The sequence below is a fragment of the Littorina saxatilis genome, linkage group LG6, assembly GCF_037325665.1.
Source record: "Littorina saxatilis isolate snail1 linkage group LG6, US_GU_Lsax_2.0, whole genome shotgun sequence".
In the NCBI taxonomy this organism is placed as follows: domain Eukaryota; kingdom Metazoa; phylum Mollusca; class Gastropoda; order Littorinimorpha; family Littorinidae; genus Littorina; species Littorina saxatilis.
The window spans coordinates 20,146,596-20,164,209 of NC_090250.1; the positions used below are offsets into that span (position 1 = coordinate 20,146,596).

The 17,614-nt window shown below is 41.9% G+C and overlaps 2 protein-coding genes across 11 annotated transcripts in view; one reads left to right on the forward strand and one right to left on the reverse strand.

Annotated features, from left to right (window-relative positions):
- The window catches only part of LOC138968710 (thioredoxin domain-containing protein 2-like), a 49,482-nt gene extending 40,252 nt beyond the window's left edge, over positions 1 to 9,230 (forward strand). For all 10 annotated transcript variants that reach the window (XM_070341324.1, XM_070341331.1, XM_070341330.1 and 7 more), the window contains 4 exons: positions 1,608 to 1,721; positions 4,814 to 4,927; positions 5,496 to 5,609; positions 6,135 to 9,230. In XM_070341324.1, the coding sequence (XP_070197425.1) occupies positions 1,608 to 1,721; positions 4,814 to 4,927; positions 5,496 to 5,609; positions 6,135 to 6,166 (374 nt within the window). In that variant the 3' untranslated portion in view covers positions 6,167 to 9,230. The remainder of the gene's footprint in view (positions 1 to 1,607; positions 1,722 to 4,813; positions 4,928 to 5,495; positions 5,610 to 6,134) is intronic.
- On the reverse strand, positions 8,597 to 16,973 carry LOC138968709 (uncharacterized). Its single transcript, XM_070341323.1, has 7 exons — positions 16,736 to 16,973; positions 15,214 to 15,566; positions 14,260 to 14,516; positions 13,636 to 13,846; positions 13,019 to 13,099; positions 12,493 to 12,621; positions 8,597 to 11,918 (listed from the first exon to the last, which is right to left on the reverse strand). The coding sequence occupies exons 1-7, from the start codon at positions 16,761 to 16,763 to the stop codon at positions 11,625 to 11,627; spliced, it is 1,353 nt and encodes a 450-aa protein (XP_070197424.1). The 5' UTR covers positions 16,764 to 16,973; the 3' UTR covers positions 8,597 to 11,624.
- Between the last annotated feature and the right edge of the window lie 641 nt (positions 16,974 to 17,614).

Genomic DNA, 17,614 nt, shown 5'->3' on the forward strand with positions numbered 1-17,614 from the left:
AAGAAAAGGAGATTCATTCTATTTGGGTCAACATGTCTCCAGAGGTGTATACGCTCTGCAGTTTTTGCTTTTTGATCATGTTCACGTCACTTTTTCCTTGTACGTTAGCACCCCTCTAAAGCTTTCATAGTGCAACACACATTGTGTGATCTGAATAATGACAGTTCAAACAGACAGAATTTTTAACTTTCATCACATTGCAGTGTCACTTGTCAGTAGAGTTCCAGTTTTGTTTACAGTAGTTATTTTAATCAGTAAAGGAAAGACATGTGAAGGGCAAACAAGCATGAGGACACACGGTTGTGAACTCTTGAATATTATAAAGCAAAATTCATGAGATGTGCTGAAATGTGCATTGTTGCGATTTTGGTGTAAAGTGTTCTTAAAAAAATGCTGAAAACATAAAAGAAAGTAGAAGACCATCAGTGAAAGCACACACACACACAGACAGGATCTCCCTGTTAATGAATGTATTGTTCAGATTTGTGCAGCAGCCCAAAGAGCCCCCCCCCCCCCCCCCTCCCCCCCCCCCCCCCCCCCCCCCCCCGCGGGTCAGGGGGAAGAATTTACCCGATGCTCCCCAGCATGTCGTAAGAGGCGACTAACGGATTCTGTTTCTCCTTTTACCCTTGTTAAGTGTTTCTTGTAAGTTGTATAGAATATAGTCAATGTTTGTAAAGATTTTAGTCAAGCAGTATGTAAGAAATGTTAAGTCCTTTGTACTGGAAACTTGCATTCTCCCAGTAAGGTAATATATTGTACAACGTTGCAAGCCCCTGGAGCAATTTTTTGATTAGTGCTTTTGTGAACAAGAAACGATTAACAAGTGGCTCTATCCCATCTCCCCCCCTTTCCCCGTCGCGATATAACCTTCGTGGTTGAAAACGACGTCAAACACCAAATAAAGAAAAGAAGGAAAAAGCCCAAAGAGATGTTACATGTTAGACTTGCAAACTACATGCCCAGTTTGTCTCACAGATATTCTCATATGTCTGTCTATATGCACAGAGTTCAGATAATAGTTTTGAACCAGGCTTTGCCATTCTAAGGGCAGTCACACTCACCCCATCAGACATCCGGTATTCCACAGCTTATCTAGGTGTCTGTGTCCGTGTGTGTGTCTGAGTTTGTGTGCACATGAATCCTAGCTCATTCCAACCGTTCCCCCACTTCATCAATTTTCTATTACTGATGGAGCTGTCTTTTTCACAGTAAACTGAAGAAAAACTATTTTGTCGATTTGACACTTGGTCGGAAAGATTAGAGCTGATGGAATTCTTTCTTATTCAAATACTGTAATATCTTTTTCATGTACATGTAGTACTTTTTTTTAATTACATATGCTGTTGCGTGTGAATCAATCTGGAATGAAAATATTTCAAGTTGTGCTGTACAAAAAACACTGTTTGCTTTGTTGGCTCTTTGTATTTTTTCTTGTAAGTGTATACACACTCAGATGTTCAAGTTGCACAAATGGTAGGGACCTTTGTTTGTGTGATGTCGGAAAAGTAAATCAACAAACATGTCCATGTAGCTTCAGAGATGTGTACATGATTAAGAGAAACTGTGTGCGTGCTCATTCTGACTGATGCAGTCAACGTTTTCAGAAATCGTCCACGAGAAAACAGAGGTTGAGCTGAGAGAGCGCATCGGTTCTTTTAGCAAGGATTCTCTCAAACACGTAGAACCGGAGGAAAAGACTGTGCTGCCGTCGGAAGAGGGTATACCTCTTTGAGTGCCGTTCCCTTTGCTGTGTGCTTCCTGTGTGGTCATACATTGTTTAATCATGCACACTATTGCTTCAGCACATATATAGATGTGAAAATAGCGTAAATTAGAGAATGCAAAAAATACAGTAACATGGAAAGAGGTCAGCAGAAAAGATTAAGATGGTGGTGGTGTTGCTGATGATTGGGAAATTGGTGTGCGTGCGTGCATGTGTGAGACTGAGACAGACTGAGAGAGAGAACATTATAAGATGTTTGGTGGCTTGTTGACAGACCAGCTTTTTTGTTGGTCCAAGGGGACCATATCGTCTTTAGTTTCATCTTTATCGATCAAGGCCGAAGGCCGCGGTTGAAAATATGAGACAAAAGGCGATATGCTCCCCGGGGACCAACAACAAAGTGCTGGTCTGACGACGAGCCACCAAACATCGTTTTTGTCATCATTTTGGTTGTGCAACAAAATGCACAATAACCCACAGGGAGACGAATTTTTAGAATCCAACTCCGGGCCACAAAGCATCGTCACAGTAGCACGAGATAAGACGTCAAACTTGTATGTGACGTCAAACGTAGCTTGTTGACGCTTTTCTTCCAGTCTGAAAATGTACAGAGCTGCGATCATACCTGTGAATTCATTAAGTGTTGAGCATATTTCTTTTCTTTTAAGTGTTTATGACTTTTTGTTGTGGATTTTGCGATTACAGAGATAAGTTGCAAATTGACCATGAGTCGCCGCGGTAATTATCAACATTGATTGGGTCTTTGAGAGTGAATGCTTACGATCGTTGTCCTCGGAAACACAAATCCAAAGCCACGATGGTTCCACACATCAAACAATCAGCCTGATTGGCTTTTACTTTGACAATCCACGTTTCACATGAAAGCTCAAACCCATTCACCACCTCGAGTTATTGCATGGGGAACATGAGATTTATTTACCAGGTGTTTGTGAATGAAAACTCGTGAAAATGATGACAAACATGTGTATCAATGTTGCTGTGATTTGTGGATTTAAATAGAAGTGGGTGGTGTGGCTATCAGGTATGGGTTGAGAGAGAGAGAGAGAGAGAGCATAATGTATGTGTTACAGTATCAATGTTCCTGTGATTTGAGGATTTAAATAGAAGTGGGTGGTGTGGCTATCGGGTATGGGTTGTGTGTGCATGCATGTGAATGTGTGTATGAGAGAGGGAGAAAGAGCATGTGTTATCAATGTTGCCCTGATTTGAGCATTTGAAATAGGTGTGGGTTGTGGGGTATGAGGGGGAAAGGTTGTGTGTGTGTATGCAAGCATTAGCCCACACTGGGTGGGTCTGTGTGCGCACTTGTACCAGTGATTGCACATTTTATGGTGAACATGGTTGACAGATGCATACACACAGCTTGTATTCATTTAGTCAACAGCACTGACTGAACCTGTCCCGACTGAAAACTGTATGAAGGTGAGGGTGCATGTGTTAGGCCACTGGGTTACCGTTGAATGAATGATGTGTGTTGACACCTGTATAAAAATAAGTTTGAGTGTGTGTGGGGGGGTGCGGGTGCATGTGTGTCTGGGTGTTGCTGTGATCTGAGAACAAATGTATGTGTGTGCTTTCACCATGAAGCTGATCCACAAACTTAGACAAATTTTCAACTCTTTTTATTTGTAAATTATGCTGCAGCACCCATACATAAACATGCATAGACACACACATACATACACACGCACGCACGTATAAGCAGGTGCGCGCGCGTGTGCAGACAAATGCAAACACATGCATGCACACACACACACACACACACACACACACACACACACACACACACACACACACACACACACACACACACACACACACACACCCCCCTCACTCACTTTGCCAGTCTTCTGCCCTTTCTCATCCCCCCCACAATCCCTCCCTCACACCTCTTCCTACAGATCCTGTCCAGTGTTGATCACATTATTTGCGCACAAAAAATACACTTTTTTGTTGACCCTCTCACCTTGCCCTTCCACCGTTATCACCCTTACCTGCCTACAGGGCAGACATGAGTTGCAAGGCATCAAAACTTCGCCCAAAAATAATATTTGACATTTTTGCTGTGTTACAAAAAGAAGATCTACTTACCTCACATGGTCTTTACTTGTTCGTACACTCGCACCCTTTACCCTTCCCCAGCCCTCAAGTTTTTGAGACACTTCAGTCTTTTGATCATTTATTGGTGAATATTTATGATAAGAGTTTGCTGTGAATTTTTGTCCTGAACTTTGTATTTTTGATTTTATTTGTTCAATCTTTAACAACAAATTAATACACATGTAAGCAGTTATATGTTTTGTGTGAGTAGTTTCAGGTATATCTGATTTTTTTATGTTGATTTGCTAAGACTTTATGGAATAATCTTTATTTGTTGCATACTCTGCATATTTCTTATTTATTTTTGTTTGTTTATGGGTTATTAGTTTGTGTGAGTGTTTTTTTTCTCTCTGTCAAATGTATTAAGACTACATGGAATTAGCATTGATCCAAAACTTCTCTTGATGACCAAGCCATGTATTTGATGAGTAGGAATAGTGTCTTGTAATTAGCGTTGAACGAAGTAGTTAGAAAGGATTTTGTTGCATGTGCGGCAAGAAATTCTGTTTTAAAAACAAAAGATATCCTTACCATGGCAAAGACAACACAAATTTTACCTGTGAAAATCTGTGAATACAGACAAGTTTAAATGTTTGATAATAACTTGACATGTGTGTGTGTGTGGGTGGGTGGGTGGGTGTGTGTGTGTTGGCATAATTGTGTGCTACCTTGATCTGATACATGTCTTTCTTGACAGTTTTGCAGCTTTGAAGGAGTACACTGTCCGAAAGTTTTGTTTATTTTAGTCTGATTGACACTTGGGGCACACCATTACTTGTCAGTCATTTTCATGGTTGTGATGTTAACCAGTGTTTTCAGGTGATGATTACTTGACAGGACTTACAGTGGGGGGGTACCAATCACCCCTTTCATCAAGCAAAATTGGAATCAGCTACCAGTGGATCTGCAGTGTCATAGGTTACGTGAATCCAAATAATGTGTGTTTGTGTGTCATGTGCTGTGCAGATGTGCAACAGGAGAAGACGGAGGTGGAACTTCGGAAGTCTATCGGGGAATTCGACAAGAACAACTTGAAGCACCAGCAGGTTGACGAAAAGAACCCTTTGCCTTCCACCGAGGGTGAGTTCATGCCATTCCTTTGCTTTCCATGGTTAGATTTAAAAAAAAGAATAATTCATTATTTTCACTAACAAATAGATGATTTTCACAAATAACTTCACACGTGCTCCTGTCCTCCTGTTTGTCCAAGTGAAAAGCAAGGGCTGTCACTCCTTCGCAACCTATACAAAGCCGACGGAGTCATTTTGGAATTCATCTATTGCAAAGGAGTAGAAGCCAATAGAAGCATTAAGCTTTCTGTTGAAAACAAAGTGTTATCTTACTTCTTTTTTGTTTGTTGTAGCAGTTGGCCTAAACACGAATTCGCTCTTGAAGGCCGCAGTGGCCCAAAAGACGTAAAGGTTCATAAACACGGCATAAATAGATCCCTACGCCTTGAATATGTGCGCGATATAAATTGCATAAAATTTTAAAAAAATTAAAAATAAATCCCTGCGCTTAGAACTGTACCCACGGAATACGGGCGATATAAGCCTCATATTGATTGATTGATTGATAATAAGGGTGGAAAAGCTCGATAAACATTTCGTATTCAACGTTGTGGTCTGAGACTGGATGTGGTGTGCAGCCATCGAGGCGGAGAAGAAGGAGGAAGAGTTCAAGCATTCCATCGAGGGCTTCAACCGCAAGAGTCTCAAGAAAGCCGAGACTGACGTCAAAAATCCTCTGCCAACCAAAGAAGGTAAATTACTGTTCTGGCCTCCGAAACAGATAGACTGCTAATGTTACAAATCAAGAATCAAAATGCAAGAACGGTTACATTTTTGGAACATTTAATTTCTGTCCTTGTTCTTGCATTTAGCACTCCTGCTTTTTGTGGATCGCTAAAGTCGATGAGTCACATTTTGCACTCACATGCTACAGTGCTGGCTGGATATTAAAGTTTAGCACTTCTGCAAATTGACGTCAATGTGCATGTAAGGCTCATTATGTAGTGTTTGTAAGGTGAATCTTAGCAGGATCTGAGAGTGATTCACAGTCAGGAGAGATTGTTTCAAAAATAAAGTTTTTATGTCAAGGGTCTTGCAGTTAGTTTGGAGAGGGGCGAACTTCACTCTGAAAGACAGTGATATGTGCTAGTGTATACAATGGAATGGGGGGGGGGGGGGGGGGGGGGTGTCCTAAAAGGGGTGTTCCACTATACAGTGACATCTGACACAGGAACATCTTCAGTGTTTTAACTTGCCGTTGTTCTTTACTGTTACAGTTATTCAGCAAGAGAAAAAAGCCGCAAAGTAAAGAAACTGTATGACCAAAGGTCAAAGCCAGGGGCGTGGTTGCCTCAAGTTGCCGCGGACTGACCCAGCTGTCTAATCGCACCGCTTCTACAGCGAGGGAAACGTCGTCCCGGCAACAGCATGATTGTGGGGCCAACCGGCCTGTTCAATTTGTACATAGACTTTTGCACCTTTGTACGCTTCCTGTTCTAGTTATGTATCTTTTGTGCATGGGTAGTTTGTTTTCTCAGTCAGGCGTTCAGAAAGGAAATCCAGAGTAATGCGTCGTCTGTTGAGTTTGAGTCCTTCACATGGGTGCAACATATTTTGGGATAAGAGGTCGTTTGTGCCTACCAGAGATGCTTTTCGTCGTGTTTGAAGAAAGTTTACTGTAGGGAAAGTAATTAGCATGACTTAGTGCCATAACTCCAACAATGCTGAAAAGAAATGTGTTTCTTGTTGTATATGTTACCTGCTGATTTACAGAATCCGTTTACACGTGTGGGGCATTATTACGCACATTTTTATAACAGTCGTAAAAAGTGAAACAAAATGTGAGCAGATTTGGTCACCATTTTCAGGATGTTGTTACAAGTGGGGACAACATTTTTGAAGCAGAAAACAATAGTGCTGCCATCAAAGAACCTTTTCGTGAGGAAGAATAATGAACATTGTTTTGACGTTGTGGTGAAAAGGCTGAGAAAAACAGTTGGTTCTGCTTTCCAGAATCCGAAAGGATATACTATTCAATACACATGTACAGTATAAAGTGTATTCACATGTTACTGCAAACCATCACTGCTTGTAAAAAGCACACACTCCATTAAGATGTGTATTTTCTGACTGAGCAGATCGATTCATTTTTGCTTTTGTCTTTTTCAGTCAAAAGTATTTTCATTTGAATGCTTGACTAAGAAATTCTGAAGAAGTTAAAGAGCCTAATGTGCAAGTGCTTTGATTAAACAGAGCAGTCCGGACATCTACTGACAGTTTTGGATGTTCTTCAGCCATTATATGAAAGGCTTGCCATACATTCAGCAGCATGAATAGTGTTTTTTGTTTGTTTTGAAGATCTCAGGTGATGGTAATCGTTTTTTCAGGAGGAAGCCAAAATGTATTAGAAGTTCCAGTACTAGGCAAACCAAAGTGGTTTTGCTTCAAACCTGATGAAGCCTTTAGAAAATTATGAATTGGCCAAAAGAAGCTCTGCATGCTATTGGCTAAATGAGTGAAACCAACTTGTTAATGCGCAGTCCCTCAGTTGATAAGCAAGGCAACCCTTTTGCCTTTATTGGCACTACCGAATTGGAGATGCTGCCTAGGGGAGATCATCCAGTTGCTGTTTGGCTGAATGGAAGATTTTTTTTTTTCACATGAAAGCCCAGTTTAGTTCCCTTCATTTGAAAGAATTAACAAAATTGCAGAGAAAATACAAAGTGTGTTTGGTTAAGATAGTAAAATGAATTGTGCCTTTTCTGAAATAGACTTTTGCCTGTGAAGTTTATGATCATATCAGACAAATGTATCCTGTTATATCTTCTTGATGCTCAAATGTTTTCATACAGAATATGAATCAGTTTTGAGTAGCCACATGCAATGATGATGTGTCAGTGCTCACAAGCACAAATCAAGAACAAAATGATATGAATTCAGGAGTAAAAAACATTCACTTTTGCAAGGAGGCATTACATTTTTTATAATTCAGACTGTGTAGTTTGTTGTATTTTGTTGCCTTTCCCCCTCTTTCCTGTTGCTTTGTTTTTTTATATTAAGTTGCAGGCCTAGTCAGTCATTCCAGTTCCAAAAGACGTTCAGCTTAAAACAGAGTATAAAATTGACACTTTCGCAAATTCAGAGTGCGTTGATTTCATGATTTGATTTGTCTTGGCAAATTACACCAGCCGTTACGTTTTTCAGCAGAACAATTGACCCTTGTGATTTGCTGTATCGTTAGTTATGGTCAGAAGCAAAGATTCTTTTTCTGAGCAGAATTGATGATAATAATAATGATAATAAATAATTAGCTATAGCACGAGTTCAATGACACTCCACTGTTAGGTAAATTATTGTTGACATTTTGTAATAGCTTTTATGCTGACGCCTGTTTTCTTCGTTAACTAGTGTTATTGGTGCTTATTTTATTCTGTACTTTTGCTTTCTTTCAGTGCAATGGTTTTGTATGTTTGTTTTGTCTTTCCATAACCCAGTAGGCTTTGCTTGATCCAAGTAATTTTCAAATTGAAGGCTACTGCTGTGTTTTTGGTGAACTGACTTTTGAAGAATGCGTACATCATTTCTATGTGTAGAAAACAGAAATAACAGGGATTGATAAAAGATGAATGATCACCATTCCATTTTCATGTTTGTATTTTTAGTCATTTGTTTTAACTTCATAATTGTTCCATTTTTGAGACAGTTTTTTTTCTGCAGCAAGACAGCAGTGTTTTGTGTGTTTGTACCGTCAGTGGGTTAAACAGTATTTGAAAAATGTGAGTAAAATAACTTGCATGAAATTTTCATGAAAGGAACTGAAGTTTATAATTGTATTGACAAAAAAGACTTGTTGCAAAGATGCTTTACAATAACTAAAATGGTACTGCTTGTCAACTGGATTTTTAAGAAAAGAACTGTTACTCAACATCATGAATTTAAATGTGGACAGTGTATTTGCTTGTGACAAAGAGAAGTAGACTGCTTTCTACCTCTAAAGAGATGCACCCAATCTGTTACTAGTGTTAGCACGCGCAATGTATTGTGTTGTGTTTACAGTTTAAAGCACCCATGCAGATTGATGACACCTAATATAGTACCATGTTTTCTGAATTGCAACAAAACACCCTTAAAAAGATCAAGCTAAAGGAAAGAAGAGCTCAGTTGAAAACGACGTTAAACACCAAATAAAGTAAAGAAAGTCAGTGGGTGTCAAGATTTTAATTCATTCAAATGTTGATGAAACCAGCATTTGTTTTGAGAAGAGTACTGAAAAGGTAGACAGGTTTAATATTTCTCACAGGTTTATGAATCACTTCTGTATTTGCTTATTGCCTTGTATTGATGATGTATCACAGTAAATGCCTTCCATCTTTCATGATTGACCTTTTCCATGTATCTGCTTGTTTGCGAGCATGTGTGAGGTGTGTGTGTGTGTAAAGCATTTCTGATCAATGAGGATATTGAAATCACACAATCAGTAACTCTTGTTTCCTCTTTCTCCCTCTTGTTACGCACACACACTCAACACACACACATTCACACACACACACACACACACTCACAGAGTGACATATCTTTCTTTTTAAGAATACTTTTTTCATTTTATTTAGATGTACATGTATAAAAACATACTTTTTACGAAATGTACAAAATTGCGCTTGGGGACCATAAAAAGTCATCGGCTTCACACACATGCACACACACACACACATACACACACACACACAAACACCCAGTGACATATCTATCTTTTTAAGAATACTTACTTTATACCATTTAGGTGTATAAAAACGCACCACATACAGTTTGCATGAAATAAACTATTGCACTCGCGGGCGATAAGGTCAATGCACCTCACATACCTCTCACAGGTGCTTGCCTTGCCTGTTAGCACTGCAGTTGCTGTGGAAGGCAGTTGTAATGATAATGATTACCACAGAGAAAATTAATGTGTGATGAGGACAGCATATCAGCAGTTACAGTGGAGCCCTCTAAAAATCAGAGAAAATCAAATCTAAAAAAAAGAAAGCTGCTTGACTATCGGAAAAATCAAAAAAATTATGACTAAAAGTCAACACGCCAAAATAAATAAATTCATGAATAAATAAAGTTTCCAGGGGAGGCAATCCAGTGGATGCAAATCAAAGAACTACTTGTAGCTTATCTCCCTTGTCACAGTATTGATTTTTGGTCTGAAAAGTACCGGTACTTGAAAGCAGTCAAGGGGTTACAAAGGAGGCAAATGTACAGACGTTCTGAGCACAACATGTGAAAAAATTAAAGGGAGGAAGAGGGGGGGGGGGGGGGGGGTCTTTTAACGTTGGGCTTCCACTGTATTACGGTAATGACCATGAAGATTTTACTGAGATGATGGGTTACCATTGGGACAATGATGCGATGAGAACAAATACTGGTAATATTCATTTGCAAAACGAACAAAGAAACAGCCCAGAAATAATCACAGTTCAGCAGGAGCTTCGTACACAAGTCGTTAAAAGGAAAATCAATGTGCGAATGAAAGAACAATCCCTGACGATGCCCTATTTGTTTTGCTTAATAAGAAAAACGCTGTTTTTGTCCAAACAAAATAGCTTCTTAACGAAAACAAATTCAAAAACACAGAGTCCTGACTTGTGACACACCAGTTGACAAATTTGTAGTAACAAATAAATAAATATTTTCAAGACAAATCACTGTGCGCCCATAGAGTAAAGCAATACACAAATGTCGATTTGGTTCTCGGAGTTTTGTTGATGTAAAACAGTTCGTAATACAGGTTGTTTAACCTTTGGTTTGACGTGAAGCAGTGTAAGCAAATTCAAGATCAAATTTCACTGAACTTCACCCAAAGCGCGCAGAATATTCGACTCAGGGCTGGACTTCATAAATAGGTGAGAGGTAGGGGCTTCCAACATTTTACTGAGGCCGGACAAGTCCCCAATATGCTGTTGAAATTTAGCATTTTTAAAAGGGTATTTTAGGTCTCTCCATGAAGAATTTGCCGGGTAAGGGGAGGGGCGGGGGGGAGTTGGTGGCTTCCGGAACCCAGGACCACCCCACCCCACCCCCCCTCTCCGATCGAGCCCTGCGAATGCTATGGGGATTATTGCACACACAAAGTAAAACAGATTCAGCACTTTCTCAGACCAACCCAGCACAGGACAGAGAGGACCAATACACAATGTCCGTTTCAGCACCATAAGGGGAAGATGCTCGGATTAATCCTCATCGCCAAATTTGCCCAAACGGTCAAGTTTCAGCAATTTTCAGAAAGTTCGAGAGTTCTTCACTTCACCTTTCCTCCACCGTGACTGAAAACACTCGGCAAATCTGCCAAAACATTTCCAACGTTTTCAAATACGTTTCGGCGTTTACTGCCGAATTCAAACGACATCCGTAACCATGTCTCTGAAGGAAAATCTCACTGATGGGTTGTTCATGTCCAAAGGTCAAAGACCATTGAACTTCTGCCACGGAAGCTCTTTTAAAAAAAAAACTCTAGTCCAAACGTCTGTGTATGTGTACGTCGGTGTCTTCAAATCGCTTCGATTTCACCACATATCATACTTACTCTTTAAAATGGTCAAGGCAGCCTACAAGTGGCGACCTTTTTTTGATTTAACTGGTGACCATGGAAACTGACGGTTAAGGCTTTGGCCAGGTGTTTATTTTTTTCTTTGGCGATTTCTATGCATGTATATGTCAAGCACTCTTAGGTCTGAACACATTCATTTCCAAAGTCATTTTGGCAATTAATTCGAATTAAGTTAACTCGCACAAACGCAACCTTTGACGAGTACGTTTCCATTCTCGTAATCGTAGAGCACAGGCCACACAAACATGTCCACTTTCCTGGCCCGAGATTGGTCGCAGGACCACCACAACTTGTGCTTGCCGTCATCAAAAGCTGTGTCGTCTGCTACGAGTTTCATTGGTGGGTTCTGCACGACCATTTGCCACGTGCTACTGGCGCACTCTTTGAGGTAGTTTTGCACAGCTTTGTCGGAAGATGCAGTCTGTACGATGTTCCTTGTGTCTGGGTCATGAGTTTCTGTAGCCATCTGGAAAATAAACCCCAAAACAGTAATGTATGAGAGTTGCTGAAGAAATACGCTAGAATATCATAGTCTTGGCCGGATGCGGAAGTTTAAACTGAAATTACCACTGGCCCGGCTGGCTAGTAACATTAAGATTTCACTAGCAAACAGACATTTTCACTAGCCTAAAACTTGTTTTGGTTAGGGTTAGGGTTAAGCAGTATGCATTGTTAGAGGATTTTTTAGTAGCAGTGTTTAAATGTCGAAGCTGCTTTTCCCAGTTTTACCTAAGAGACCGACTGTATATTGTGTTATTGTATTTGTCAGACTTGATTGTACCAAGTCTCTACACATGTTGTAATGCGCTTAGAGCCAAATATTTTTGTTTTTTGTAAGGGATAGGCGCAATATAAATACACTTTATTATTATTATTATTATATATCCACCCCATGTCTGAGAAAGGCAGTCTCTGAAGGCCACAGTGACGCTTTCAAGGCTTACGTTTAACATTTGTCCTCCTGTTATGATCATGTAATACACCAACAGTACCAAATACAAGTTTTTACATGCGTTAAAAGCATCCTTCATGACACTTACCGACAAGATGACGTCAGTGTCGACGCTGTCGGTGGTCTGACGTAGTCTCTGTTTGACGCTGTCCGCGAAATCGTCAGGCAGAACGCTGATGTGACCACTGGATACTAAACCATTCTGGACAATGGCAGTCTGTAACGATCGTCAAGACACATGTTAAAAAGATCGCAAAGAAAATAGCCTTTAGCGCACTGGCTGAGTAATAAACCAGTGCCAGCCAGCAAACAAACAAAGGATTTAAGTAAAACGTATAGAAGCTCAACGATAATACACACACATACACACTCACAGACAGACAGACAGACAGACAGACGCACACACACACACACACACACACACACACACACGCACGCACGCACACACGCTCACACACTCACTCACAGACAGACAGACAGACAGACAGACAGACAGACACACACACACACACACACACACACACATCCCCCACCAAAAAACACACACACACACACACACACACACACACACACACACACACACACCAACACACAACAATCACACGCAAACTTACCGCTAAAGTCGGCTGTCTGAGCAGTTCACAGATGACAAGCTCAACATTGGCGTACAACTGTCGGGACGCACTGTACATGTTCTGCACACACACAGCAAGACAACAGGCATTAGGACACTTTCTCTTCCTAGACAATGTCCATTTTGTTCGTTGTTGCATCGTTTTCGGTGGCATTAGCGCAACGTTGAAAGCACCAACATCGGTCTTCACACCGTCTATGCATCGAGCATACGCAGCAAAAAGATCAAGCAACAACAATATATCAATCTGAGCTCTGGGAGCATTCAGCTTATCTATAGTAATGAACCTGAAATTAAAGTCTGGCAGAAGACGTGCACGGTCTTGCCCTCAACCAACTGAGATCCCTTGAGAGAGCCCCCCCCCCCCCCCCCCAGGCTTCCGTGGCATACACTCACTACTGACTCTCCAGGGCGTTGCATATGCCTTGTTGCATTCAACTTATCCGAGTCAGGTAACTCCGCCCTTGACCAAGCAAGCAACCTACCATTAAAGCCTGGCAGAGGATGTGTACGATCTTGCCCTCGTCCAGCTGGAATACCATGGGAGCGTCTTCCCTGAGTCATGTAACTCCGCCTTTAACCAAGCAAGCAACCTACCATCAAAGCCTGGCAGAGGACGTGCACGATCTTGCCCTCGTCCAGCTGTGCTGCCTGTGGGGAGTCCTCCAGCGCCTCCTTGGCGTCCACCCACTGCTGGCTCTCCAGGGCGTTGTAGCGCAGCGCGATGTTGGAGGGCCGGCAGCGCTCGCTGATGTTCTCCGTCAGGCGGTTGTCTGCCCGCACCATGGGCTTCACGCTGCTCGTCATTCTGACAACAGTGAAATAAGCGGTTATAGGCCTTCTTTGAAAGAAACACCAGCTACTGTTGTTGTTGTTGTTGTTGTTGTTGTTGTTGTTGTTGTTGTTGTTGTTGTTGTTGTTGTTGTTGTTCACTTATGTGCAATGACGAATTTTTGAAGGATGTCTGACTTGCATTATTGTAAAAAAAAATACGTATGACACTTTCAATTAAAATCTCACCAAACATTATCTCTGTGCATCATTGCAATTTCTTGCATGAGATGAAAAAATTGTATTTGTTATAGTGTTGTTATTGTTATTGGTACTAAATTCTCAAAAATGTGTATGCAGTTTGGCGGTAGATGCTTGCACTCCTAAAACAGTCACTCAGAGCGAACCTTCGTCAAAGTTCTCCAAAACAACCCCCCCCCCCCCCCTTACTTTTGTTTGAGCGAGTCGTTCTCTGTCTTAGCCGAGGTGAGACTACTCTCCAGTTTCTTGTAGTCTTGGCGAGCCTTCTCCACAGACCTCTGGGCAGCGTCTAGGGCGGCCTTGGATCGCTTGTACTCGTCTTGCAGGCTGGTGTTCACCGCCTGCAGCTCGCGAACGTTCTTCTGCAGCTGAGTCACCTGAGTCTTGAGCCCCTCGTTGTCTGTCCGCGTCTTGAGCAGGTCGTTGATGATCACATCGCCTGGACCCTGCGAAATAAGGACGGTTGGATGTGTTTGTTGTAGACGGTGTTCGGATATAACTCTGTCTGTTTTGTATGGGTTGTGAAAGAGTGATTACTGTCAGAAATTATGAGGCACGGTTTTCAGCGTGACATTCATTAGCGACGGGTATGTTTCCACATGTGATCCTCGTCCACGTATGGAGACAGGCCGCTCGCTAGTGATTGGACTATAATGTCACGCGCACGCGGCAAAGCGTGCCTCATATGTTCCAGGAGGTTTTACTCTTTAACAACACATACAAACTCGGCAGAGCTCCCCCCCCCCCCCCCATTCGCCTATTGCATGTTCATGGCTCTTTTTTTTTTTAAGGACAGAATATGATTACGTATTATCGAGGCTGGGAGATGAGATATTCCTCAAGGATGAATTTAGACAAGTTGATTCTAGATCAGGTGTTTTCAGGCACTAATTTTTCAGTATTCATTGTTGAAGATTTTATTTGGAGGATGCAACCACGTAACACTCTCTGCAAAATGAGAACTCTGACTGAGTTCGCTACTCTTTGCAAATTTTCTAAGCGCTAGTCTATATGCCCCAGCTGAATTTGAGTTAAGGTTAATTCTTTGTAATTTCACTTTTAAATTTTGTTTGTTTGTGCTTGTAAATGTGTGTGTGTGCTTGTGTTATCACCCACTGTACTTACGAGGACATCACCTCTTACCTTGTCTTTAGGCGACGAGCAGCGGTCATCCTGAGACTTGCCCAGCTGCCTCCTGAGGTCGTCGTTCTCTCGTTTCAATTCGTCCAGCTTGACCCACAGCTGACCCATTCCCCCTGGACTGCCCCGCGACCCCCCTCCGGGCCTGGGGGTACTTGAAGACCCCCCGGACCGCTTGGAGGACACGCTGAGCCGTTGGTTCTCGGCCACCAGGGCGTCGATGAGGAACTGAGCCTTCTCCAGGAGGTGCCTGGACTGAGGGTCCCGCTTCTTCAGCATGAACACGTTTGCCAGACTGCTGGTGAAGCTACGGGCCTCTGTCACCAAGTCTCGAGTGGCCATGCTGCCGCCCCGTTCTGAAAAAAAAATAGATGAATGAATAAATAAATTCAAAAACACTCCAAGAACGTTATAGACACAGTCCTTCCCCTGTAAACAGTTATCACTATCTCAAATCTTGCCAGGCGTTTACACGGGATAAGCCCTATCCTACACTTGAAGAAAAAGAACAGAAAAGGTAAAGACGCAATCCTTTCCATGAAAACTGTTCTGCTCACTATTAAGGGTAGGATCATCCCTCCACTTGAACACAGACCAAAAACCAACATCCCCATTGCTTCCTGTAGAGAGTTGGGAGTTGTTGATGAATTCACGTACAGGGCTCCCCATACCGCGCGTCCCTGCGTCCTTTTTGTTTGTTTGTTTGCTTAACGCCCAGCCGACCACGAAGGGCCATATCAGGGCGGTGCTGCTTTGACATATAACGTGCGCCACACACAAGACAGAAGTCGCAGCACAGGCTTCATGTCTCACCCAGTCACATTATTCTGACACCGGACCAACCAGTCCTAGCACTAACCCCATAATGCCAGACGCCAGGCCGCGGTGCAGCCACTAGATTGCCAATTTTAAAGTCTTAGGTATGACCCGGCCGGGGTTCGAACCCACGACCTCCCGATCACGGGGCGGACGCCTTACCACTAGGCCAACCGTGCCGGTCTTTGAGTTTATGGAACGTTTAGATTATAGACAAAACGAAACATTCACGAAAATGGCGACCTATCGGTCTTTAAAGTGGACGAACAAGACCCACAACAGTATCACACAAAGCATTCGACCTCTACCTGTCCCAAGTTAGGCCAATTAGTCCTAAGAGGACGTAAAACTCGACCGGTCAGTCTCAGGACTCAGGACTGCTTTATTTCAGGCCACAGCCCATAAATAGGGCGATACACCATGACAAATAGAAATGCATAAAAACCCCATGTTTAACCGGTCAGTCTCAGGACTCAGGACTGCTTTATTTCAGGCCACAGCCCATAAATAGGGCGATACACCATGACAAATAGAAATGCATAAAAAACCCATGTTAACCGGTCAGTCTCAGGACTCAGGACTGCTTTATTTCAGGCCACAGCCCATAAATAGGGCGATACACCATGACAAATAGAAATGCATAAAAAACCCATGTTAACCGGTCAGTCATACACACGAGACAAACAATAATGACATTATATTTTCTTACCGCCTCTGTCCAGGCTTTTGCTGGACATTGTGTTGTGGGTATTGGTGTTGGTGTTAGTATTGATAGTATTTGGGAGTGTGGACGAGGTGGTGATGATGGTGGTGGTATTTGAGAGGGTGGTGGCGGTGGTGGTGACGGTGTTGTTGAGAGGGGCTCTGCTCCTGGTGGTTGATCGGGAAGCTCTTTCTTTACCTGTTAGAGGACATCAAGATTTTTGTGAACAAGATTTGAAATACAAGTGAGAAAAGACATGAGTTCTTGTTTGTTTGTTAGAACCTTCTTCACTTCACTGTGATAAACCTAAATGTAAATAGTTTCAAACACGGATACCACAATGTAAACTGAGAAAAGAAACAAAACTGAATCGGCTCCGAGTAGCCAAAAAGGTTCAAGTGACATTAAAAAACAAGAAGCAAGTATAACAACTATAGCACCGACTTCGACGACAACAATGACCCTTGCGCAAGCAAACAGTAAAACGTTTTTTTTTAAGAACCACATGATTTTACAGAAAATGTAAACAAAAAAGACAAACTTACACAAAAATAGTATTAAAAGATATAAAGACAAGTGGTAAACTTTGATCGGTTCACTGTAGCATGGATATTTTGCTTTAAAAACCATCTTGGGTAATCTTGTCATGGGCATTCTGTTGACATAGGCCGTTGACCCATCCTGACCTCAGGTCAAAATGAGTTCGGCTCATTCTCTCCCTGACAGGATGCCTTGAGTTTCCTTGTCTGGCAAGGAAACCGATTTTTGTATTTATTTAGAGTTTTTTGTAATGTGTTATGGATGTAAGCAGATTCGCGATCGTCGATAATGATTTTTCATGGTGTTTTGTAATTTTTAAATTACAGAGGAATTTTTATTTTAGAC